General features: G+C 49.0%; 1 protein-coding gene across 1 annotated transcript in view; it reads right to left on the bottom strand.

Annotated features, from left to right (window-relative positions):
* ptprt (protein tyrosine phosphatase receptor type T) overlaps nt 1-27,500 on the bottom strand; it is a 197,901-nt gene that overhangs the window by 56,096 nt on the left and 114,305 nt on the right. The window contains exons 15-18 of the mRNA XM_034533285.1: nt 23,086-23,122; nt 20,292-20,348; nt 9,535-9,670; nt 1,004-1,036 (exon numbers count right to left, since the gene is read on the bottom strand). Coding sequence (XP_034389176.1) covers nt 1,004-1,036; nt 9,535-9,670; nt 20,292-20,348; nt 23,086-23,122 — 263 coding nt within the window. The remainder of the gene's footprint in view (nt 1-1,003; nt 1,037-9,534; nt 9,671-20,291; nt 20,349-23,085; nt 23,123-27,500) is intronic.

Genomic DNA, 27,500 nt, shown 5'->3' on the forward strand with positions numbered 1-27,500 from the left:
CTGCGGGCGTTCCATCTTTGAGGATAACAGCATTAGTAATAATGCATCAAAAGGAACGACTGGGGAGTCATCGCAAACAATATCCAAACATTTCTCACCACACAGAGGCAATAAGAAGTCAGCGTTGATGCAATGATGACGAGCAATGGCGTACAGATGACTTTGACGTAAACAATATTGTAATATAATATGTATTGGATTGTTTACTTCACGTCGTCTTGTACACTATTCCTTATTAAAAACCTCAAACATAACTTAAGGCCATTTTAAAAGTCAGATATTCCTGCGTGAATTTCTTTTACCCATCAAAGAAAACAGAGAGGAATATTCACTGATGATGCAACACGTGGAAGATGAAAGACAAGTGCATGAATGAGGACTCCACTTTGACTCTCAAAGGAACAACAACTCATATTTCGTGAAATGACGTGAAGGAAACCGCACGCATGCAACGTTGAGCGTTTCCAAGAAAAAGGATGTGTTGGTCAGGACATCACCTGTAACCAATCATCAGCTGTATGTGCACGTTAGCATTTATGCACGTGTTAGCATATGCGTATGTTCACGTGTTAGCATGTATGTATGTGCACGTTAGCATTTATGCACGTATTAGCATATGCGTATGTGCACGTTAGCATTTATGCACGTGTTAGCATATGCGTATGTGCAAGTGTTAGCATGTATGTATGTGCACGTTAGCATTTATGCACTTACTGGCATAAGTGTATGTGCACGTGTTAGCACATGTTTGTGTGCACATGTGAACATTTATGCTTGTATTAGTATATGCGTATATGCTGGGCATGTGTTAGCACATGTGTATGTGCACGTGTTAGCATACGTGCACAGGTTAGATTAAATCCTCTTAATCCTGGATCTACCACATCCATTTTCCAGGCGCAGCCTTCGTCACAAGATGTCAAACTACTGGAAGTCATAAAAGGTGAGCGGCACAGTGACGGATGGAGTGATGTGTTGATGTCTAGAAATAAACATACAATACCCCACGCTCAGAGTTCTCCATGTGTGAATCTCTCTATCGGAGCAAGGGAAAGGCAGGTAGAGGACGGGACAGGAAGGGGCAGGGCCAAAGACAGGAAACAGGAAGATAGAGAGAGACATTAAAGGGCATGAGAGGCTGACACATCCATCATGATGTCCTTATGTTCCAGGTGGCACTGAGCAAAGTGTCAAGCATCCATGTTGGAAAACTGCATTCATGTGGTTTTCTGTAAAAAACTTCAACATGTTGTTTTTGTACATGAACTTCAACAAGATCTTTTTCATTAATAAAATGTGACATGTTGTTTTCGTGATAAACATGTTGTTTTCAGACTGAATTCAAATATCACGACTGTATTATACTGACAGTGAACTGGATGCTAAAACATATTTCCACCATTCTCTTTGTTTTCACAGTCCTTTAACGTGGATATTGAACTGTGGCACGTAGCAGCACACACACACAGAGATGTTCGGAGAACAGTGGAGAAGAACGAGCTGCGATTAGCTCCGGAGGGGAAACACATTACATCAGAGTTCTATCTGCGAAGGCAGCCATGACGAGATCCGACCTGCGGCGTACGGGATGAGAAGCTAATGGAGAATCCATCAAGGAGTTAGCCTGTGCTAACGCTGCTGGGTTAGCCTTTGTGCTAACGTTACTGGGTTAGCTTTGAGCTAACATGACTAGGTTAAGCCTTTGTGCTAACGTTACTGGGTTAGCTTTGATCTAACATTACTGCCTTAACATTTGTGCTCACGTCACCGGGCCAGCCTCTGTACTAGCGTTACTGGGTTAGCCTTTGTGCTAAAGTTAATGGTTTAGCCTTTGTGCTCACGTCACCGGGTCAACCTCTGTACTAACGTTACTGGGTTAGCCTTTGTGCTAATGTTAATGGTTTAGCCCTTATGCTAACGTTACTGGGTTAGCTTTGAGCTAACATGACTGGGTTAGCTTTGATCAAATATTAATGCCTTAACATTTGTGCTCATGTCACCGGGCCAGGTGTCTGGTCTGATTACAGTCCCTACTAAGAAGGTGTCTGGTCTGATAACAGTCCTAAGAAGGTGTCTGGTCTAATAACAGTCCTAAGAAGGTGTCTGGTCTAATAACAGTCCCTACTAAGAAGGTGTCTGGTCTAATAACAGTCCCTACTAAGAAGGTGTCTGGTCTGATAACAGTCCTAAGAAGGTGTCTGGTCTAATAACAGTCCTAAGAAGGTGTCTGGTCTAATAACAGTCCTAAGAAGGTGTCTGGTCTGATGACAGTCCTAAGAAGGTGTCTGGTCTAATAACAGTCCCTACTAAGAAGGTGTCTGGTCTGATAACAGTCCTAAGAAGGTGTCTGGTCTGATAACAGTCCTAAGAAGGTGTCTGGTCTGATAACAGTCCTAAGAAGGTGTCTGGTCTAATAACAGTCCTAAGAAGGTGTCTGGTCTGATAACAGTCCCTACTAAGAAGGTGTCTGGTCTGATAACAGTCCTAAGAAGGTGTCTGGTCTGATAATAGTCCCTACTAAGAAGGTGTCTGGTCTGATAACAGTCCTAAGAAGGTGTCTGGTCTGATAACAGTCCTAAGAAGGTGTCTGGTCTGATAACAGTCCTAAGAAGGTGTCTGGTCTAATAACAGTCCTAAGAAGGTGTCTGGTCTAATAACAGTCCTAAGAAGGTGTCTGGTCTGATAACAGTCCTAAGAAGGTGTCTGGTCTGATGACAGTCCTAAGAAGGTGTCTGGTCTAATAACAGTCCTAAGAAGGTGTCTGGTCTAATAACAGTCCTAAGAAGGTGTCTGGTCTGATAACAGTCCTAAGAAGGTGTCTGGTCTAATAACAGTCCTAAGAAGGTGTCTGGTCTGATGACAGTCCTAAGAAGGTGTCTGGTCTAATAACAGTCCTAAGAAGGTGTCTGGTCTAATAACAGTCCCTACTAAGAAGGTGTCTGGTCTGATAATAGTCCCTACTAAGAAGGTGTCTGGTCTAATAACAGTCCCTACTAAGAAGGTGTCTGGTCTGATAACAGTCCTAAGAAGGTGTCTGGTCTAATAACAGTCCTAAGAAGGTGTCTGGTCTAATAACAGTCCTAAGAAGGTGTCTGGTCTGATAACAGTCCCTACTAAGAAGGTGTCTGGTCTGATAACAGTCCTAAGAAGGTGTCTGGTCTGATAACAGTCCTAAGAAGGTGTCTGGTCTAATAACAGTCCTAAGAAGGTGTCTGGTCTAATAACAGTCCCTACTAAGAAGGTGTCTGGTCTGATAATAGTCCCTACTAAGAAGGTGTCTGGTCTAATAACAGTCCCTACTAAGAAGGTGTCTGGTCTGATAACAGTCCTAAGAAGGTGTCTGGTCTAATAACAGTCCCTACTAAGAAGGTGTCTGGTCTGATGACAGTAATAAGAAGGTGTCTGGTCTGATAACAGTCCTAAGAAGGTGTCTGGTCTGATAACAGTCCTAAGAAGGTGTCTGGTCTGATAACAGTCCCTACTAAGAAGGTGTCTGGTCTGATAACAGTCATAAGAAGGTGTCTGGTCTGATAACAGTCCTAAGAAGGTGTCTGGTCTGATAACAGTCCCTACTAAGAAGGTGTCTGGTCTAATAACAGTCCCTACTAAGAAGGTGTCTGGTCTAATAACAGTCCCTACTAAGAAGGTGTCTGGTCTAATAACAGTCCTAAGAAGGTGTCTGGTCTGATAACAGTCCTAAGAAGGTGTCTGGTCTAATAACAGTCCTAAGAAGGTGTCTGGTCTGATAACAGTCCTAAGAAGGTGTCTGGTCTGATAACAGTCCTAAGAAGGTGTCTGGTCTAATAACAGTCCTAAGAAGGTGTCTGGTCTGATAACAGTCCCTACTAAGAAGGTGTCTGGTCTAATAACAGTCCCTACTAAGAAGGTGTCTGGTCTAATAACAGTCCCTACTAAGAAGGTGTCTGGTCTGATAACAGTCCTAAGAAGGTGTCTGGTCTGATAACAGTCCTAAGAAGGTGTCTGGTCTGATAACAGTCCTAAGAAGGTGTCTGGTCTAATAACAGTCCCTACTAAGAAGGTGTCTGGTCTAATAACAGTCCCTACTAAGAAGGTGTCTGGTCTGATAACAGTCCTAAGAAGGTGTCTGGTCTGATAACAGTCCTAAGAAGGTGTCTGGTCTGATAACAGTCCTAAGAAGGTGTCTGGTCTGATAACAGTCCTAAGAAGGTGTCTGGTCTAATAACAGTCCCTACTAAGAAAGGTGTCTGGTCTGATAACAGTCCCTACTAAGAAGGTGTCTGGTCTGATAACAGTCCCTACTAAGAAGGTGTCTGGTCTGATAACAGTCCCTACTAAGAAGGTGTCTGGTCTGATAACAGTCCCTACTAAGAAGGTGTCTGGTCTGATAACAGTCCCTACTAAGAAGGTGTCTGGTCTGATAACAGTCCTAAGAAGGTATCTGGTCTGATAACAGTCCTAAGAAGGTATCTGGTCTGATAACAGTCCCTACTAAGCTAATGTAAAAGAGCAGCTGCCCAGCAGTAGATTGGTTCCCCCATATATACATCTAAAAAAAAAATCTAATTTGATCAACTTTCCAAAAATAATAATCACAAAAAAAGAAATGAATACATATTTTTGATAATTGATTTGTCTACGTATCCTCATGCACGTGCTTTTTCTTTGATATTAATTTCCATTCCATAATCATATTAATTTGTTTTTGTATTGAAGCTATTAATCCAAGTCGACCCATCCCAGTTGAGTCCCCGTTGACCCTCATATTAAAAACAGCATGAATGCTTCAAATCAAATCAAATCAAATCACATCACAAAAGACTTCTTCAGGGTCAGACTTTTATATTTTAAAGATGAGACCAAATAGAGGGGAAAGGAGTTGCAATAACATGTTTTTCCATCAAGTTGCACTTCCAGAGATGATGTCACCTGTTCTCAATGACTTAGCGGAGGTCTGCTGCTCTTTCATCGCACACAAAGCGGACAGCGTTTATGGAGCTTTAGGAACATGAATTATTCATCTCCTTATGAAAAGTGTATCTTCTGGGGCTGCTTGTTAGAGGCCTGAGGGCCACCTGGCTGCCAGAACATTGAATCTCCATTAAGACTTCAGCTTGGACGCAACGTTATTAACAACATCCCTCGGCCTTCTTTGGGAAACGCGGTCCTTTTTGTAACATGCGGCCTTCTGAAAGATTAATTGGACAGTTGTGCGTGCTCGCATCCCGACAAGCTTTTGTCACGGAATAATGAATGTGCTTTGAAAGGCATGTAAAACACTTTGAATTACTGAACAACCTTTTTCTGCGTCCCGGACATCTGGCTCAAGTGAGTGGAATGAAATATGAATGACCTCGATGATAAAGGAAACCTCCCACTGTCCACATCCATTCCTCTCCTTCTATCAGTTACTTCTACCTGTCTGAGTCGTGTCTCCCATCAAAGAGAGTGTATTTCTATTACCCGGGTGGGATCTTTAAATAAACAGTAAACTGGACTTCATGAGAACCTCGTCAGTTTGTTCCTCCGCTTCGTCTTCTTCTTCAACGTTGTTCTTTTTACTCTTTCTGCTACATCCACCCTCTAATTGATGTATAATATGCCCTGTTAGCCTGGTTAGCATCTCATTAGCATAGCCATTTGACCTTCAGGTTCACCGATGCTGGCTTTTTTCATATTTCTCCCACTTGTTTCTTTCCTCTTCCTCGCCTACATTCTTGAGCTGCAGCCTCCTCTGAAGTCTCTGCGGTACCTTTACCTTTCTTCTTTCCTCTGGTTCGGATAGACTTCTATCCTCTTGGTGTTTGGGATATTCTCTGTTATCCTTTGATTAGCATTGCCAACTGACCCTGTGGCCTCTCTGACTCCCCGTCCTCTTTAGCTTACCAGGAGATGGAAGTAAGGTTGTATGTGGACTAACAATGAGGACTCTGCCAGTGTCTCTCCCTGTATGAGGGCATGGACCATTATGATCCTTTTGTGGTGTATGACGATGCTACTGCTAGCATGTGCTGCTATATACACATATACCTGTACCGGGTACAGAGTCCTGTTTCTTTGCACCATGTGGTTTTGTCTTTCCTGGTTTACTTTTCCCGGCCCGGTTGGTTCATACCAGACTTAATATCCTCCACACATGACAAAAGATAAATGACCTTGTCCTAAAGTGTACTATATGCTGACCACAGCAACTTCCACAACATAGACATGAATATACATGAATATACATGGATATACTTGAATATACATGAATATACATGAAAGAAGAAACGTCTCCTGAACTGGACGGTGTTCAACAAGCTTTTCTTTGATACTGCTCCCCGTGTTCAGCTCGTGGTTTCACATTAAATATGAAGTAATGCCACTTCAAAAGTCTTTCAGGTAGAACGTTGCAGCTGAAGGAACTGATGGAGGCGGAGTCTCTTGTTTTTTAATCTGGCTCCATAACGAAGGTGGCTCTGCTTTCATTAAATAAATGACTTTGTTTAGTTTGCACATGTTCAGGTAATGTCACACATTAAATCTCCTCGTGACGTGAACAGGTGGTAGAAGTCGGCTTCCGTTGCTTTCACCAGAACGTCGTTGCACATTTCATGAGGATCAAACATCAATGTTTCTGAAACAGCTGTTTCAGCTCCACAACAACATTCACGTCTCAGACTTTAAGGCCTCGGGTGAAGAGCTGCCGCGGCGGCGTTGTCACGGCACATTTGTGAGTTTTGTGTTGTGTTGATTTGCTGTTTGCACTCGTCTCATTTTATAAAAGTCATTCAATTTGAATTATTGTTTCTCAGCAAAGTTTTCATTCCTTTTTGAGTCCTATTAAAATAAAAGCAGCTGTGAGAGTGGTGGAGTGATGGAGTAATGGAGTGATGGAGTAATGGAGTAGTGGAGTAGTGGAGTGATGGAGTAATGGAGTGATGGAGTGATGGAGTGATGGAGTAATGGAGTGATGGAGTAATGGAGTGATGGAGTGGTGGAGTGATGGAGTGATGGAGTGGTGGAGTGATGGAGTAATGGAGTGGTGGAGTGGTGGAGTGATGGAGTGATGGAGTAATGGAGTGGTGGAGTGATGGAGTGGTGGAGTGGTGGAGTGATGGAGTGATGGAGTGATGGAGTAATGGAGTGGTGGAGTGGTGGAGTGATGGAGTGGTGGAGTAATGGAGTGATGGAGTGGTGGAGTGATGGAGTAATGGAGTGGTGGAGTGATGGAGTGGTGGAGTGATGGAGTGATGGAGTGGTGGAGTGATGGAGTGGTGGAGTAATGGCGTGATGGAGTGGTGGAGTGATGGAGTGGTGGAGTGATGGAGTGGTGGAGTGATGGAGTAATGGCGTGGTGGAGTAATGGAGGGATGGAGTGATAGAGTGATGGAGGGATGATGTGATGGAGTGGTGGAGTGATGGAGTGATGGAGTAATGGAGTGGTGGAGTGATGGAGTGATGGAGTGGTGGAGTGATGGAGTAATAGAGTGGTGGAGTGATGGAGTAATGGAGTGATGGAGTGATGGAGTAATGGAGTGATGGAGTGATGGAGTAATGGAGTGGTGGAGTGGTGGAGTGATGGAGTGATGGAGTAATGGAGTAATGGAGTGATGGAGTGGTGGAGTGATGGAGTGATGGAGTGATGGAGTGGTGGAGTGATGGAGTGGTGGAGTGATGGAGTAATGGAGTAATGGAGTGATGGAGTGGTGGAGTGATGGAGTAATGGAGTGATGGAGTAATGGAGTGATGGAGTGATGGAGTAATGGAGTGGTGGAGTGATGGAGTGGTGGAGTGGTGGAGTGATGGAGTAATGGAGTAATGGAGTGATGGAGTGGTGGAGTGATGGAGTAATGGCGTGGTGGAGTAATGGAGGGATGGAGTGATAGAGTGATGGAGGGATGATGTGATGGAGTGGTGGAGTGATGGAGTGATGGAGTAATGGAGTGGTGGAGTGATGGAGTGATGGAGTAATGGAGTGGTGGAGTGATGGAGTAATGGAGTAATGGAGTGATGGAGTGGTGGAGTGATGGAGTAATGGAGTAATGGAGTGATGGAGTGATGGAGTAATGGAGTGGTGGAGTGATGGAGTGATGGAGTAATGGAGTAATGGAGTGATGGAGTGGTGGAGTGATGGAGTGATGGAGTGATGGAGTAATGGAGTGGTGGAGTGGTGGAGTGATGGAGTAATGGAGTAATGGAGTGATGGAGTGATGGAGTGGTGGAGTGATGGAGTGATGGAGTAATGGAGTGGTGGAGTGGTGGAGTGATGGAGTGATGGAGTGATGGAGTAATGGAGTGGTGGAGTGGTGGAGTGGTGGAGTGATGGAGTGGTGGAGTAATGGAGTGATGGAGTGGTGGAGTGATGGAGTAATGGAGTGGTGGAGTGGTGGAGTGGTGGAGTAATGGAGTGATGGAGTGGTGGAGTGATGGAGTGGTGGAGTGATGGAGTGGTGGAGTGATGGAGTGATGGAGTGATGGAGTGGTGGAGTAATGGAGTGATGGAGTGGTGGAGTGATGGAGTGGTGGAGTGATGGAGTGGTGGAGTGATGGAGTGATGGAGTAATGGCGTGGTGGAGTAATGGAGGGATGGAGTGATAGAGTGATGGAGGGATGATGTGATGAGTGATGCAGTGATGGAGTGATAGAAGAATGGAGTGATAGAAGAATGGAGTGATACAAACGGAGGAGGCCGGTGATGGAGGCAGGTGATGGAGGCAGGTGATGGAGGCAGGTGATGGAGGCAGGTATCCACGGTAACAACCACACGAGATGTCTAACGTTCATCAGGTTTTAGATGTTTAACGTCATTTAGATTTATTATGAAGAACATCTCCACACACATAACTATGACCCATCATATTAATATCTACCTCCATGTAGACCACGAAGACCTTTAAGCCTCCATGGTTCCTGTAGACCACGAAGACCTTTAAGCCTCCATGGTTCCTGTAGACCATGAGGACCTTTAAGCCTCCATGGTTCCTGTAGACCATGAGGACCTTTAAGCCTCCATGGTTCCTGTAGACCATGAGGACCTTTAAGCCTCCATGGTTCCTGTAGACCACGAAGACCTTTAAGCCTCCATGGTTCCTGTAGACCACGAAGACCTTTAAGCCTCCATGGTTCCTGTAGACCATGAGGACCTTTAAGCCTCCATGGTTCCTGTAGACCATGAGGACCTTTAAGCCTCCATGGTTCCTGTAGACCATGAGGACCTTTAAGCCTCCATGGTTCCTGTAGACCACGAAGACCTTTAAGCCTCCATGGTTCCTGTAGACCACAAGGACCTTTAAGCCTCCATGGTTCCTGTAGACTACGAGGACCTTTAAGCCTCCATGGTTCCTGTAGACCAGGACTATGATGGTAGACTATGTTACCTCTTGGGATCTGAGTGCTTCGCCTCTATTTGGATCTTATTGTCAATCAGCTGTTCGCTTCCAAACTGAAAGTTTCCGTGGAGGAAAATTTTTTACGTGGTAAAAATAAATGTGGTTCGTTTTGGTAGAAGCTGGTTTAACAACCAGCGTCGATGAATTATCGTTATCGTTATTAAAATGCTTTGAAGTCGCCTACCTGCGCTTGAAGGTGAGGACGACGCCCAGGAGGATGATGACGAACATGAGGATGCCCGCGATCACACCGGCCATTTTCACGGTGCCGTCCACCTGCTTCTCCGGCTCCATCGCATCCGAGTCCTGTGTGGACGCTCCTACAGACACACACACACACACACGCACACATGCACACACACACACACACATGCACACACACACACACATGGTCACATTGGTGGGCAACCACATAAAAATAGCAGTGTCACACAGAAAGCACCACACACACACACACACATGCGCGTACACACACACACACACACACACACACACACACACACACAAAGAAACATGCAGAAGATGAATAAACACACACTCAAACATGAAGTGTGTCCTCAAACACACACACATGCAGGAGGAAGTGAACGACACAATGTTTCGCCCGACTGACGACTCGACTGAGTAACGTGTGAAAATGTCAGGTGACTAGAGACAGACATGACCAAAGACCTTCATGGTCTCCTGGGTGAAAGTCTGACTCCGACACACTCGGTGGGTTCATATCGAAGTCGGTCTGGAGCGTCTCATTCAGACGAGGAGCGTCTTTGATGTCTTCTATGTCCCACAAAGGTCTTCAATATGTCCCACAAAGGTCCTCTATATGTCCCACAACGGTCTTCTATATGTCCCACAACGGTCTTCTATATGTCCCACAAAGGTCCTCTATATGTCCCACAAAGGTCCTCTATATGTCCCACAAAGGTCCTCTATATGTCCCACAAAGGTCTTCTATATGTCTTCTATATGTGGAAGGTCTTCCAGGACAAAGGTCCTCTATAAGGTCTTCCATATAAGGGACAGAGGGATGAATGCAACTCCCTGAACTTAACTTCAAACTATTGGAAGACCATCAGTTCATCAGCTGAAGAGATGGTATTCTCTTTCTGAAGAGTTTGCTTTGTTTGTTGACATGTAAACAAAATGCTGAGCTGTTCTTCCGGCCCCAAAGAGACCCGGCGCCGAGAACATAGAATTATAACTGAAGCAACAGTTATCAACAAAACCGCGAGTCCACCGAGGATCTTGCCTCATATTTTCAGAAAAAAGTGTAAAGTGTTCCTCAAACAGCATCTCGTCTCCAAGTTACAGAAACAAAAAGCTGAAGAGATAAACACACATCAACAGAGAAGGAGAGAGGAAGGTTGAAGAGACGAGACGTTAACGTTTGTAAGGAACGAAAGACGGGATGCACGTTGAGGAGGAGATAAAAGGAAGAAGGAGCATAAAAGAAGAAAAGAAAAAAAGGCCCTGACATGACATGAAAATAAAGATAATAAAGCCTGGAACAACCCTGGGATCCTCCACACAAGCGCACCTGTTCCCGCTCAGACGTGCAGCCTCTTGTTACAACCTTGATGGACAAAGATGGACGCTCAATAGAGTAAGAAGGACGCGTGGGCGCTCGCTTTAATCCCCCGTCGCTCTCTTCTTCGCCCCCTCTGCTCTAACGGCACAAGTTTGGCAGAAGAACCCATCGAGCTAACGGCTTAAGCGGCTAACCTTGCCACGAGAGGTTCCTTTAAACCCTGAACGCCTTCAATGACAACACACACGCGGCTCTTTGTGACGATGGAAGCTGTATATCATGAAGTAATACAGAGAATCCATCTGTCGCCCTCCGTCCTACGCCGTAACGCAGCTCTTCTCCCGGTTGTCAATGGGGACGAGCCATCCAATGGAAATGTTAATAACAGAATTGAGTATTAAGTGCTTCTTGATGGTGCGGAGTCCACTGGGGCCCGGTTCAGAAGGGTCTCATATCAGAACTAATGCGCTGTATATTCGTAGAGATCACACACATTAGATTTGTATCTATGTTGTCTCCGTAATCGTTCAGGTTTAAACACCACGATGGGGAAGGGAGTCAAAGGGGTCAAACAAACACGATATTCAGCTTCACTCATATTTGTTGGCATTTGGCGGTCCGGTAACAATCTAACAGCACCATGAACTACAGAGGTGGACAGAAGGTTGACGGAGGTGGACAGAAGGTTGACGGAGGTGGACACAAGGTGGACGGAGGTGGACAGAAGGTTGACGGCGGTGGACAGAAGGTTGACAGAAGGTGGACGGAGGTGGACAGAAGGTTGACGGCGGTGGACAGAAGGTGGACAGAAGGTTGACAGAAGGTGGACGGAGGTGGACAGAAGGTTGACGGCGGTGGACAGAAGGTGGACAGAAGGTTGACGGAGGTGGACAGAAGGTGGACAGAAGGTTGACGGAGGTGGACAGAAGGTGGACAGAAGGTTGACGGAGGTGGACAGAAGGTTGACAGAAGGTTGACGGAGGTGGACAGAAGGTTGACGGCGGTGGACAGAAGGTGGACAGAAGGTTGACGGAGGTGGACAGAAGGTGGACAGAAGGTGGACAGAAGGTTGACGGAGGTGGACAGAAGGTTGACAGAAGGTGGACGGAGGTGGACAGAAGGTGGACAGAAGGTTGACGGAGGTGGACAGAAGGTGGACAGAAGGTTGACGGAGGTGGACACAAGGTGGACGGAGGTGGACAGAAGGTTGACGGCGGTGGACAGAAGGTTGACGGAGGTGGACAGAAGGTGGACAGAAGGTTGACGGAGGTGGACAGAAGGTGGACAGAAGGTTGACGGAGGTGGACAGAAGGTTGACAGAAGGTGGACAGAAGGTGGACGGAGGTGGACAGAAGGTGGACAGAAGGTTGACGGAGGTGGACAGAAGGTTAACAGAAGGTGGACGGAGGTGGACAGAAGGTGGACAGAAGGTTGACGGAGGTGGACAGAAGGTGGACAGAAGGTTGACGGAGGTGGACAGAAGGTGGACAGAAGGTTGACGGAGGTGGACAGAAGGTTGACAGAAGGTGGACAGAAGGTGGACGGAGGTGGACAGAAGGTGGACAGAAGGTTGACGGAGGTGGACAGAAGGTGGACAGAAGGTTGACGGAGGTGGACAGAAGGTGGACAGAAGGTTGACGGAGGTGGACAGAAGGTTGACAGAAGGTGGACAGAAGGTGGACGGAGGTGGACAGAAGGTGGACAGAAGGTTGACGGAGGTGGACAGAAGGTTAACAGAAGGTGGACGGAGGTGGACAGAAGGTGGACAGAAGGTTGACGGAGGTGGACAGAAGGTGGACAGAAGGTTGACGGAGGTGGACAGAAGGTGGACGGAGGTGGACAGAAGGTGGACAGAAGGTTGACGGAGGTGGACAGAAGGTTGACGGAGGTGGACAGAAGGTGGACAGAAGGTTGACGGCGGTGGACAGAAGGTTGACGGAGGTGGACAGAAGGTGGACGGAGGTGGACAGAAGGTTGACGGCGGTGGACAGAAGGTTGACGGAGGTGGACAGAAGGTGGACAGAAGGTTGACGGAGGTGGACAGAAGGTGGACAGAAGGTTGACGGAGGTGGACAGAAGGTTGACGGAGGTGGGCAGAAGGTGGACGGAGGTGGACAGAAGGTGGACAGAAGGTGGACGGATGTGGACAGAAGGTGGACAGAAGGTTGACGGAGGTGGACAGAAGGTGGACGGAGGTGGACACAAGGTGGACAGAAGGTTGACGGAGGTGGACAGAAGGTGGACGGAGGTGGACACAAGGTGGACAGAAGGTTGACGGCGGTGGACACAAGGTGGACGGAGGTGGACAGAAGGTTGACGGCGGTGGACAGAAGGTTGACGGAGGTGGACAGAAGGTGGACAGAAGGTGGACGGATGTGGACAGAAGGTGGACAGAAGGTTGACGGAGGTGGACAGAAGGTGGACAGAAGGTTGACGGAGGTGGGCAGAAGGTGGACGGAGGTGGACAGAAGGTGGACAGAAGGTGGACAGAAGGTGGACGGATGTGGACAGAAGGTGGACAGAAGGTTGACGGAGGTGGACAGAAGGTGGACGGAGGTGGACACAAGGTGGACAGAAGGTTGACGGAGGTGGACAGAAGGTGGACGGAGGTGGACAGAAGATTGACGGCGGTGGACACAAGGTGGACGGAGGTGGACAGAAGGTTGACGGCGGTGGACAGAAGGTTGACGGAGGTGGACAGAAGGTGGACGGAGGTGGACAGAAGGTGGACAGAAGGTTGACGGAGGTGGACACAAGGTGGACGGAGGTGGACAGAAGGTTGACGGCGGTGGACAGAAGGTGGACAGAAGGTTGACGGAGGTGGACAGAAGGTGTTTAACACATCAGAGTCACCTGCTGACAGGTGTCTCTGCAGCCTCTGCCCATAATCAGCGGACACTTCTGGCGACGGGTTCAGCTCCGTTTAACGTTGCTGTTGGCCAATCAGAGTGACAGGCTCTGATGACATCACTTCTGGAGCAGACCAGAAGTGATGTCACGTGACTGTGTCCCTGACAAGAGGGTACGAGTTGAGACAAAGTGAAATAGGATTGAATGAGAAGGTGCAAATATTATATGGCTATGGATTATATATGTTATTGTATTGAATAGGTCTGAGAAAGAGGAGCTGCCTTCAACACCGAGGCTGTGAAGGAGACTTCCCACAAAGTGTTATAGCATGTATAATATAGACAGTAATAGGTAATAGGTCTGTCTGAGAACACCGAGGCTGTGAAGGAGACTTCCCACAAAGTGTTATAGCATGTATAATATAGACAGTAATAGGTAATAGGTCTGTCTGAGAACACCGAGGCTGTGAAGGAGACTTCCCACAAAGTGTTATAGCATGTATAATATAGACAGTAATAGGTAATAGGTCTGTCTGAGAACAACGAGGCTGTGAAGGAGACTTCTTCTCTCCAGATATTCTTTCCATTGATACGTTTCTCTGCACCTTTTTTGTTCCTTTCATTACTTGGAGGGCAGGATACAATTACCAGGAGGAATTATGGGTAAAACCAGAGATATTAAAAACACAATATTAATCCAGATGGAGAGAAGATTGATTCTCTTGAATGCCTTGTGTGTGTGTGTGTGTGTGTGTGTGTGTGTGTGTGTGTGTGTGTGTGTGAATGCACTTGTTCCCCTTATTCTGTTTTACTCCCCAGGAGGATTATGTGATCAGCCACTTGTATTTGTTCGCTCGATGATTCGTTCGTTTGAGTGAGTGTGTGTGAGTGTGTGTGAAAGTGTGTGTGTGTGTGTGTGTGTGAGTGTGTGTGTGTGTGTGTGTGTGTGTGTGTGTGTGAGAGTGTGTGTGTGCGTGTGTGTGTGAATGTGTGTGCGAGTGTGTGTGAGTGTGTGTGTGTGAGTGTGCGTGTGAATGTGTGTGTGCGTGTGTGTGTGTGCGTGTGAGTGTGTGTGTGTGTGAGTGTGTGTGTGAGTGTGTGTGCGTGTGTGTGAAAGTGTGTGTGTGTGTGTGAGTGTGTGTGTGTGTGTGTGTGTGTGTGTGAGAGTGTGTGTGTGCGTGTGTGTGTGAATGTGTGTGCGAGTGTGTGTGAGTGTGTGTGTGTGAGTGTGCGTGTGAATGTGTGTGTGCGTGTGTGTGTGTGCGTGTGAGTGTGTGAGTGCGTGTGTGTGAGTGTGTGTGTGTGAGTGTGTGTGTGAGTGTGTGTGTGAGTGAGTGTGTGTGCGTGTGTGTGAGTGTGTGAATGTGTGTGTGAGTGTGTGTGTGAGTGTGTGTGTGTGAGTGTGTGTGCGTGTGTGCGAGTGTGTGTGTGTGAGTGTGTGTGTGTGTGAATGTGTGTGTGAGTGTGTGTGTGAGTGTGTGTGTGTGTGTGTATCAGGGTTGATGTGAAGGTTTAGTTTTCATCCATTGTTTGTCAGCAGCTGGGCTGTTTCCTCTGTGGATTAGCGTGAGCATGGCTGAGTGAGTCTAACAGGATTACTAATCTGAGCTATGCTGCCGCAGCACTCTGTGTGTGTGTGAGTCTGTGTGTGAATGTGTGTGTGTGTGTTTGTGAGTGTGTTTGTGTGAGTTTATATACATATACACAGAGAGTTTGTGTGTGTATATAAAGTGTGTGTGTGTGTGTGTGTGTGTGTAACAATGTGAACACATCTGGGTGCCTCTTGAAATTAATCCTGGTGAATGTGTGTTTAAATTTGGATTAATATCATCTTTAGTCTCTAAAACTTAGTAAACAATGAACAATGTTAATGGCTGCCTCTCTCCCCCTGTCACACTCACTCACTCACACACTCACACACTCACACACACACACACACACACACACACACTCACACACTCACACACACACACACACACACACACACACACACACACGTTTCCATGTTGACATTAATGTCCAGGTCAGCAGGTTTATTAAGTACTTTGGAGCTTTAAAGGAGTAAAACCACTTAACTGCTCCACCGCCTGGTCCCCGCTGAGTGGTGTGTGTGAGAATATTAAATTATCATTATATTGACAACATGAAATAGTTCCTGCGGTGCTGAGGTAGGCGTGTTGTGTGTCCCTGGTTGTGTACTTTAGCTTAACCCAGTTAAAAGCTCTTCTTTCTGCCCACGGTGCTGCTCCACGGCCTCCAGCACCTATTGGATCTGCATCTATATCCAAAAACAATCCCACAATGCAATGCGACATGTCATTTGGGGGAAACACACACACGACGCGTTCCCAGAGTTTTGATTAGTTTCTGACCAGGAAAAAAGCCAGAGGTCGCGGTGAAGTGCATGATGGGAAATAGCTGCTGTCAACAGGAAGAGCCTTGAAACGATGAAACCAGCTGGAACCAAACCATCTAGTTATTATCATAACTTCAGATTGATGCCAACGACTAATAGGACTCAGCATCATGTAGCCCTCCCATTGCTGTCTGCAGACACATTGCTGCACCTGTCTGCAGACACATTGCTGCACCCGTCTGCAGACACATTGCTGCACCCGTCTGCAGACACATTGCTGCACCCGTCTGCAGACACATTGCTGCACCTGTCTGCAGACACATTGCTGCACCTGTCTGCAGACACATTGCTGCACCCGTCTGCAGACACATTGCTGCACCCGTCTGCAGACACATTGCTGCACCCGTCTGCAGACACATTGCTGCACCCGTCTGCAGACACATTGCTGCACCTGTCTGCAGACACATTGCTGCACCCGTCTGCAGACACATTGCTGCACCCTTCTGCAGACGCATTGCTGCACCCTTCTGCAGACACACTGCTGCACCCGTCTGCAGACACATTGCTGCACCCGTCTGCCGACACATTGCTGCACCCTTCTGCAGACACATTGCTGCACCCGTCTGCAGACACATTGCTGCACCCTTCTGCAGACACATTGCTGCACCTGTCTGCAGACACATTGCTGCACCCGTCTGCAGACACATTGCTGCACCCGTCTGCAGACACATTGCTGCACCTGTCTGCAGACACATTGCTGCACCCGTCTGCAGACACATTGCTGCACCCTTCTGCAGACGCATTGCTGCACCCTTCTGCAGACACACTGCTGCACCCGTCTGCAGACACATTGCTGCACCCGTCTGCCGACACATTGCTGCACCCTTCTGCAGACACATTGCTGCACCCGTCTGCAGACACATTGCTGCACCCGTCTGCAGACACATTGCTGCACCCATCTGCAGACACATTGCTGCACCCTTCTGCAGACACATTGCTGCACCCGTCTGCAGACGCATTGCTGCACCCGTCTGCAGACGCATTGCTGCACCCGTCTGCAGACACATTGCTGCACCCGTCTGCCGACACATTGCTGCACCCGTCTGCAGACGCATTGCTGCACCCGTCTGCAGACGCATTGCTGCACCCGTCTGCAGACACATTGCTGCACCCACTGAAGCAGAACAGACATAAGACCAGTGCTCAAAAAGGAGTCCAGGCGGATTCTGGATTCAACACCTGGTCCAGAGTCTAACTTTGGGATTCTAGAAGAAGCTTCCACAAGGTGCACGTGGGCGGCGGCAGAAACGAGAACATAAGCGACGGCTCGGTGAGAAACACGGTACACATCACTCAGTATTCAACACATCAGTCAGATAGATGGAGGAATGCTTTATGTATTCATCATGCATCAAGGATCAGGTTTGAGTCCATTTCTGAAAGTAATAGGTGTTAAAAAAAAGTGTTCAGCATTGCAATGAAGCAGCTGTTTCATCTGCACTTCATATGAATACAATGGTTACAGTTATTAAATTAGGATTTCCGGAGCGTCTGCCGTCCTCCTTTGTGCTGGACCTCCATTTCCTTCAGGACAGTACGTGTTATTATCTTCATAGAGCCCCTGCTTCCTGTATCTAGCCCCTGGCCTGGACCTGGCTGTGTCTGAAGCTGATCCTGGCTCCTGGGTCCTGCCTCCTTGCCCCTGCTTCCTGCATCTAGCCCCTGGCCTGGACCTGGCTGTGTCTGAAGCTGATCCTGGCTCCTGGGACCTGCCTCCTTGCCCCTGCTTCCTGCATCTAGCCCCTGGCCTGGACCTGGCTGTGTCTGAAGCTGGTCCTGGCTCCTGCCTCCTTGCCCCTGCTTCCTGTATCCAGCCCCTGGCCTGGACCTGGCTGTGTCTGAAGCTGGTCCTGGCTCCTGGGACCTGCCTCCTTGCCCCTGCTTCCTGCATCCAACCCCTGGCCTGGACCAGGCTGTGTCTGAAGCTGATCCTGGCTCCTGGGACCTGCCTCCTTGCCCCTGCTTCCTGCATCCAACCCCTGGCCTGGACCTGGCTGTGTCTGAAGCTGGTCCTGGCTCCTGGGACCTGCCTCCTTGCCCCTGCTTCCTGCATCCAGCCCCTGGCCTGGACCTGGCTGTGTCTGAAGCTGATCCTGGCTCCTGGGACCTGCCTCCTTGCCCCTGCTTCCTGCATCCAGCCCCTGGCCTGGACCTGGCTGTGTCTGAAGCTGGTCCTGGCTCCTGGGTCCTGCCTCCTTGCCCCTGCTTCCTGCATCCAGCCCCTGGCCTGGACCTGGCTGTGTCTGAAGCTGGTCCTGGCTACTGGGACCTGCCTCCTTGCCCCTGCTTCCTGCATCTAGCCCCTGGCCTGGACCTGGCTGTGTCTGAAGCTGGTCCTGGCTCCTGCCTCCTTGCCCCTGCTTCCTGTATCCAGCCCCTGGCCTGGACCTGGCTGTGTCTGAAGCTGGTCCTGGCTCCTGGGACCTGCCTCCTTGCCCCTGCTTCCTGCATCCAACCCCTGGCCTGGACCAGGCTGTGTCTGAAGCTGATCCTGGCTCCTGGGACCTGCCTCCTTGCCCCTGCTTCCTGCATCCAACCCCTGGCCTGGACCTGGCTGTGTCTGAAGCTGGTCCTGGCTCCTGGGTCCTGCCTCCTTGCCCCTGCTTCCTGCATCCAGCCCCTGGCCTGGACCTGGCTGTGTCTGAAGCTGGTCCTGGCTACTGGGACCTGCCTCCTTGCCCCTGCTTCCTGCATCCAACCCCTGGCCTGGACCTGGCTGTGTCTGAAGCTGATCCTGGCTCCTGGGACCTGCCTCCTTGCCCCTGCTTCCTGCATCCAACCCCTGGCCTGGACCTGGCTGTGTCTGAAGCTGGTCCTGGCTCCTGGGACCTGCCTCCTTGCCCCTGCTTCCTGCATCCAGCCCCTGGCCTGGACCTGGCTGTGTCTGAAGCTGGTCCTGGCTCCTGGGTCCTGCCTCCTTGCCCCTGCTTCCTGCATCCAGCCCCTGGCCTGGACCTGGCTGTGTCTGAAGCTGGTCCTGGCTCCTGGGACCTGCCTCCTTGCCCCTGCTTCCTGCATCCAACCCCTGGCCTGGACCTGGCTGTGTCTGAAGCTGGTCCTGGCTCCTGGGTCCTGCCTCCTTTCACCTGCTTCCTGCATCCAGCCCCTGGCCTGGACCTGGCCTCCTTCCCAATGGCCCTGCCTCCTTCTCTGTGCCTCCTGCCTCAAAGGCCGACCTCATTGGTCCGGCCTCTTTCCCAATTCCTCCTGCCATGGCCCTGCCGATGCCCCCCGCAGAAGAACCCGAGCACATGGATTGGTTCCGCCATCATCAGATCACATGAAAGCTATTAAGTCTCCAGAAATAGAAAAGATGGGCTTTACGCAACTTCAGAGCAGTTCTTCAGGTGTTGGTGGCACGCAGTAATCTGTGTGGTTGTGTTTTCATTTAAATGCCTCATAGTTCAGCATTACTGAAGAAGGTCAAAAGGTTTGAAAATATTCGGATGATCAAAAAGTCAAATTCATATTTTCTGTAAGGCCACTTCTCTTAGATGAGCATTATGGAGGTTCATTCAGCGTCTGCTGTATAAAAGGTAATGCACTGAACTCCATATATATATATATCTGTGTGTCTGTGTGTGTGTGTGTGTGTGTGAGTGTGTGTGTGTGTGTGTGTCTGTGTGTGTGTGTGTGTGTGTGTGTGTGTGAGTGTGTGTGTGTGTGTGTGAGTGTCTGTGTGTGTGTGTGTGTGTGTGTCTGTGTGTGTGTGTGTGTGTGTGTGTGTGTCTGTGTGTGTGTGAGTGTGTGTGTGTCTGTGTGTGTGTGTGTGTGTCTGTGTGTGTGTGTGTGTGAGTGTGTGTGAGTGTGTGTGAGTGTCTGTGTGTCTGTGTGTGTGTGTGTGTGTGTGTGTGTGTGAGTATGTGTGTGTCTGTGTGTGTGTGTGTGTCTGTGTGTGTGTCTGTGTGTGTGTCTGTGTCTGTGTGTGTGTGTGTGTGTGAGAGACATAGAAAGGAAGAGGTTTAAACACAGCCAGCATCACTGGAAGCAGAGCAGACGTCCAACAAATGCAATAAAGATGAGACAAAACCCCAAAGAGTCCAGAAACAAAGGGGGGGGGGGGGGGGGGGGGGGGGTGTTATGGTTGTACTGTGATGACAAAATAGAACAAAGGGAATACAATATTCTGCCTATGAAGCAATAATCACCTTCGCTCGGGATGACTACAATGTACGGCGTTGTTATTTGTCCCCTACCTATTACCACTAAGGCCAAGGGCCGCGTGTCCCACCGGAAAGCATGAGGAAGAGAGGGAGAGACAACAAACAAACAACAACAAAAAGAGAGGAGAGAGAAGAAAACAGTCTGAGAAAAAAGACGAATAACTTTCTTTATCCATTTCATCAAAGTTTAGACTTTCAAATGCACTTAGATTGGGACCAGTAGGGACCCCAGTGGGACCAGTAGGGACCCCATTGGGACCAGTAGGGACCCCAGTGGGACCAGTAGGGACCCCATTGGGACCAGTAGGGATCCCAGTGGGACCAGTAGGGACCCCAGTGGGACCAGTAGGGACCCCATTGGGACCAGTAGGGATCCCAGTGGGACCAGTAGGGACCCCAGTGGGACCAGTAGGGATCCCATTGGGACCAGTAGGGATCCCAGTGGGACCAGTAGGGATCCCATTGGGTAGGGGCCCCATTGGGACCAGTAGGGACCCCATTGGGACCAGTAGGGACCCCAGTGGGACCAGTAGGGACCCCATTGGGACCAGTAGGGATCCCATTGGGTAGGGGCCCCATTGGGACCAGTAGGGATTCCATTGGGACCAATAGGGACCCCAGTGGGACCAGTAGGGACCCCATTGGGACCAGTAGGGATTTCATTGGGAAGGGGCCCCATTGGGACCAGTAGGGACCCCATTGGGACCAGTAGGGATCCCATTGGGTAGGGGCCCCATTGGGACCAGTAGGGATCCCATTGGGACCAGTAGGGACCCCATTGGGACCAGAAGGGATCCCATTGGGTAGGGACCCCAGTGGGACCAGTAGGGACCAGTAGGGACCCCATTGGGACCAGTAGGGATCCCATTGGGTAGGGGCCCCATTGGGACCAGTAGGGATCCCATTGGGACCAGTAGGGACCCCATTGGGACCAGTAGGGACCCCAGTGGGACCAGTAGGGATCCCATTGGGACCAGTAGGGACCCCAGTGGGACCAGTAGGGACCCCATTGGGACCAGTAGGGACCCCAGTGGGACCAGTAGGGGCCCCAGTGGGACCAGTAGGGACCCCATTGGGACCAGTAGGGACCCCAGTGGGACCAGTAGGGACCCCATTGGGACCAGTAGGGACCCCAGTGGAACCAGTAGGGACCCCATTGGGTAGGGGCCCCATTGGGACCAGTAGGGGCCCCAGTGGGACCAGTAGGGCGGTGTGGACTGGGATGTGACCTGTTGTCAGCATGTGCTGCTGTCAGTGGATGCAGATGTGGTGCCGGGGGGTTAACTGCTGAGTCCGATGGGTTAATCGAATAAACCGAGGGAGGAAATGGAGAGAAAGGAAATGAAGAGATGGTTGAGAGAAAAGAGAGATGAGAACTTTGTGGCGTGGAACAAAGACCCGATGAGCAGACACACAGATGAGCAGACAGACAGGTGAGCAGACAGACATGTGAGCAGACACACAGATGAGCAGACACACAGGTGAGCAGACAGACATGTGAGCAGACACACAGATGAGCAGACAGACAGGTGAGCAGACACACAGATGAGCAGACAGACAGGTGAGCAGACAGACAGGTGAGCAGACAGACAGGTGAGCAGACACACAGGTGAGCAGACACACAGATGAGCAGACAGACAGGTGAGCAGACAGACAGGTGAGCAGACAGACAGATGAGCAGACAGACAGGTGAGCAGACAGACAGGTGAGCAGACAGACAGGTGAGCAGACAGACAGGTGAGCAGACAGCCTTCAGAGTAAGAAACAAACTGGAAACAGAGACAAATGTTCCCAAATGAACAATAAATGCCCGATGATGAGAAACAATATGAGAGCGAAAGAGTCAGAGAACCCAGAGCGATGTGCAACAATATAATCAATGTTTGATGCAGATGAAATAATAAAATAGAAAAAAGAGACACACGAGGAAATTCAATAGCGGGCTGAAAAGCTTTTAAAGCGCATTCTGGACCCGAATGGAGACGAGCAGCAAATAAAGAACGGAGAGATCGGAGAGGAAGAAATAAGTTAGAGGCTTTAGTCTCCATGAAGGCCGTCAATCAGGAGATAACGGTCCTGATGCTGCACCAAGACACTAAGAACATGGACGGAGAGAGAGAAGGAGAGAGGGAGAGAGGGAGAGAGAGAGAGAGAGGGAGAGAGGGAGGGAGGGGAGGGAGGGAGAGAGAGAGGGAGAGAGGGAGGGAGGGAGAGAGGGAGGGAGAGAGAAGGAGAGAGGGAGAGAGAGAGAAGGAGAGAGGGAGAGAGGGAGAGAGAGAGAGGGAGAGAGGGAGGGAGGGAGGGGAGGGAGGGAGAGAGAGAGGGAGAGAGGGAGGGAGGGAGGGAGAGAGAAGGAGAGAGGGAGAGAGGGAGGGAGGGGAGGGAGGGAGAGAGAGAGGGAGAGAGGGAGGGAGGGAGAGAGGGAGGGAGAGAGAAGGAGAGAGGGAGAGAGGGAGAGAGAGAGAGGGAGAGAGGGAGGGAGGGAGGGGAGGGAGAGAGGGAAAGAGAGAGAGAGAGGGAGAGAGAGGGAGAGAGAGGGAGAAAGAGAGAGAGAGAGAGAGAGAGAGAGAGAAAGCAGGAAAAATGAAGAAGAGGGAAAGAGGACAATAAAAGAGAAAAAAAAGAAGAGAAGGAGAGACGAGGCGATGCAGAGGAGTCATGCAGGAGAACATGGAGAGGATGTGGAGCTAAAGGATGAGTGTGTGTGTGTGTGTGTGTGTGTGTGTGTGTGTGTGTGTGTGTGACTCTACTCTAGGGGAACAGTGCTTGGTGCTCATACCTTTGTTCGCCAAGTGGACGCAGTTGATTTTGGTTTCCTGAGGAGAAGAAGAAGAAGAAGAAGACACGTTGAGTCTCTGCTCAGTTTAACATGAAGACGAGGGGAAGATGTGATGAAGACGAGGGAAAGATGTGATGAAGATGTGATGAAGACGAGGGAAAGATGTGATGAAGATGTGATGAAGACGAGGGGAAGATGTGATGAAGATGAGGGGAAGATATGATGAAGACGAGGTGAAGACGTGATGAAGACAAGATGAAGACGAGATGAAGATATGATGAAGACGAGGGGAAGATGAGATGAAGACGAGATGAAGACGTGATGAAGATGAAATGAAGACGAGATGAAGACGAGGGGAAGATGTGATGAAGATGTGATGAAGATATGATGAAGACGAGGGAAATATGTGATGAAGATGAGGGGAAGATATGATGAAGACGAGGTGAAGACGTGATGAAGACAAGATGAAGACGAGATGAAGATATGATGAAGACGAGGGGAAGATGAGATGAAGACGAGATGAAGACGTGATGAAGATGAGATGAAGACGAGGGGAAGATGTGATGAAGACGAGATGAAGACGTGATGAAGATGAGATGAAGATGAGATGAAGACGTGATGAAGACTGCTGCAAAACGTAATGTCAGTGTACTTCACGACTCATATGAATTATTATTGTGTGTATATTTCTTTGTAAAGCATAAGAACAGGTCCCAGGTCTGTTATTCTTCATGCTAATGGACGAACCTCAGGAGGCTGCAGGAAGCAAAGTTAATAAATGTTGGGCCAATTTATTACACTGTGAGTGTGTGTGTGTGTGTGTGTGTGTGTGTGTGTGTGTGTGTGTGTGTGTGTGTAGTTCACTGACGGGAATATTAAGTGTGTGTCTCTGCAGCTGCAGAGAGGGAGATCTACCCCCCCCCCCCCCCCCCCCTTCAGGATTTACCACCATGTGTGTTTCCTCCCTCTCTTGATCCAGGCAACCCCGATGGTAACCACGGTAACTACTTTTTTTTGTCTCTTGAAGTCTTTTCTGTCTGTCAACAACTTCAGTTTAGCTACCGGCTGCACACACACACACACACACACACACACACACACAAACACACACACACACCCCTACACACACACACACACACACACACACACACACACAAACACACACACACACCCCTACACACACACACACACACACACCCCTACACACACACACACACAAACACACACACACACCCCTACACACACACACACACCCCTACACACACACACACACACACAGTTGTAGCGGTTGTCAACATGAGAGAGAACCGGCTGTGGCTGTCAATCAAGAAGCACTCAGCTGACTCCGACATCCCTAAATACAAGTTATTTCTCTGTGTGGGTGGTTGTTGTTTTGTGTCCTCCTTTCCTCATCACCCCCTTTGCCCTCTGGTGTCTTCCCTCCGTCCTCCTTTGGTCTCCTAGCTCCTCTCGTGAATCCACCCAGACTTTCATCTCCATTTAAGTGAATCTCCTTGAGGGGGTCTCTGGGTTCTGGGTTCTGGGTCTCCATCAGTCCTTCCACACTGGAACCGGAGCTCACTCCTCTCCACACTGCCATGCTGTTGTTTTTTAGGGGATTTGAACCATTAATTGTGACAGCGGTGTGTCTGGATTCTCCCTCGTTTCCACTTCCACGATTCTTTTCTTGGATGCTTCTCCAGGTTCCATCTTTGCCCCCCAGTATTCCATCTTCTTTAATCTATCTTCCTCTGGTTTTAGACTTTTATTCCCCTCCCTCCATCAATCCCCGTCCCTCAGTTCCCCATCATTCTGACTGCTCTTACTTAGAGCCCCAGGCACTTTATTCTGATCTGTGTGTGTCCCTTTAATGTGGGTGGTGTGTGTGTGTGTGTGTGTGTGTGTGTGTGTGTGTGTGTGTGTGACATCACATGACATCGAGGGAGAAATAAAGATTGCCGTTGGTGAGCACTTTTAATGTGCAGAGTGTCGACTAATTGGCACAATGATGGGAGATGAGAGACTGGCTTCAAACCAATGTCACCCCAGAGATTGGGGGGGGGGGGGGGGGGGGGAGAAAGAGAAAGAGAGAGAGACAAGGAACATGAAAAGGACACACAGAGGGGTGAGAGGAAGCAAAGAAAAGGAGACATGGAGGAGTGAAAGGAAACATAAAAAGGAGACATGGAGGAGACATGAGAGGATGGAGATGGAGACATGAGAGGATGGAGATGGACACATGAGAGGATGGAGATGGACACATGAGAGGATGAAGATGAAGACATGAGAGGATGGAGACATGAGCAGACAAAGACGGAGACATGAAAGGATGGAGATGGACACATGAGAGATGGAGACATGAGAGGATGGAGACGTAGACATGAGAGGACTAAGACGTAGACATGAGAGGATGGAGATGGAGACATGAGAGGATGGAGACGGAGACATGAGAGGATGGAGACGGAGACATGAGAGGATGGAGACGGAGACATGAGAGGATGGAGATGGAGACATGAGAGGATGGAGACGGAGACATGAGAGGATGAAGATGGAGACATGAGAGGATGGAGACGGAGACATGAGAGGATGGAGACGGAGACATGAGAGGATGGAGATGGAGACATGAGAGGATGGAGACGGAGACATGAGAGGATGAAGATGGAGACATGAGAGGATGGAGACGGAGACATGAGAGGATGGAGATGGAGACATGAGAGGATGGAGACGGAGACATGAGAGGATGAAGATGAAGACATGAGAGGATGGAGACGGACACATGAGAGGATGGAGACGGAGACATGAGAGGACTAAGACGTAGACATGAGAGGACGAAGATGTAGATATGAGAGGATGGAGATGGAGACATGAGAGGATGGATATGGAGACATGAGAGGATGAAGATGAAGACATGAGAGGATGGAGACGGACACATGAGAGGACGAAGATGGAGATATGAGAGGACCAAGACGGAGACATGAGAGGATGGAGATGGAGACATGAGAGGATGGAGATGGAGATATGAGAGGACCAAGACGGAGACATGAGAGGATGGAGACGGAGACATGAGAGGATGGAGACGGAGACATCAGAGGATGGAGACGTAGACATGAGAGGACGAAGATGTAGATATGAGAGGACCAAGATGTAGACATGAGAGGATGAAGATGGAGACGGAGACATGAGAGGATGGAGACGGAGACATGAGAGGACTAAGACGTAGACATGAGAGGACGAAGATGTAGATATGAGAGGACCAAGATGTAGACATGAGAGGACCAAGACGGAGACATGAGAGGATGAAGATGGAGACATGAGAGGATGGAGACGGAGACATGAGAGAATGGAGATATAGATATGAGAGGACCAAGACGGAGACATGAGAGGATGAAGATGGAGACATGAGAGATGGAGACATGAGAGGATGGAGACGGAGACATGAGAGGATGAAGATGAAGACATGAGAGGATGGAGACGGAGACATGAGAGGATGAAGATGAAGACATGAGAGGATGGAGACGGAGACATGAGAGGATGAAGATGAAGACATGAGAGGATGAAGACGGAGACATGAGAGGATGGAGACAGAGACATGAGAGGATGAAGATGAAGACATGAGAGGATGAAGACATGAGAGGATGAAGATGAAGACATGAGAGGATGGAGACGGAGACATGAGAGGATGGAGACAGAGACATGAGAGGATGAAGATGAAGACATGAGAGGATGAAGACATGAGAGGATGAAGATGAAGACATGAGAGGATGAAGACATGAGAGGAAGACATGAGAGGATGAAGACATGAGAGGATGGAGATGAAGACATGAGAGGATGGAGACGGAGACATGAGAGGATGGAGACGGAGACATGAGAGGATGAAGACATGAGAGGATGGAGACGGAGACATGAGAGGATGGAGACATGAGAGGATGAAGATGAAGACATGAGAGGATGGAGACAGTATTCTGTTGTCGTATGTGTCGTATTGTTTCAGTGAGCGTGTAACATGTATGAACTGAAAATAAAATGATTGACAGAAAGGATAAACATCCAGGTTGTGCTGAACATTAGGACCTGAACCTGAAGGTCTTGAGGGTCTGCTGGACCATAAGCGATGTTTCAGATGTTCGACTCTGCTGGTTGAATTTCCTTTGGCATCGTTTCCCAAAACTAATAAATCTGTGTCCACGTTCATGATTCACCAGATATCAGGAGCATTAGATGATCCCAAGAGGTGGATCGTTGGACGGATGATATTTATTGGCAGAACTTCATGAGTCTGATGATTGTTTATCCATTTGGTATGCCGTACCCCCCCCACACACACTATATTCTCCAATCCATGACCCAAACAAACCTCACACTGATTGGATTGACTGAGATCCAATCAAATAAGGTATTCTTACGTGACCGGATTT

The sequence above is a fragment of the Cyclopterus lumpus genome, chromosome 5, assembly GCF_009769545.1.
Source record: "Cyclopterus lumpus isolate fCycLum1 chromosome 5, fCycLum1.pri, whole genome shotgun sequence".
NCBI lineage: Eukaryota > Metazoa > Chordata > Actinopteri > Perciformes > Cyclopteridae > Cyclopterus > Cyclopterus lumpus.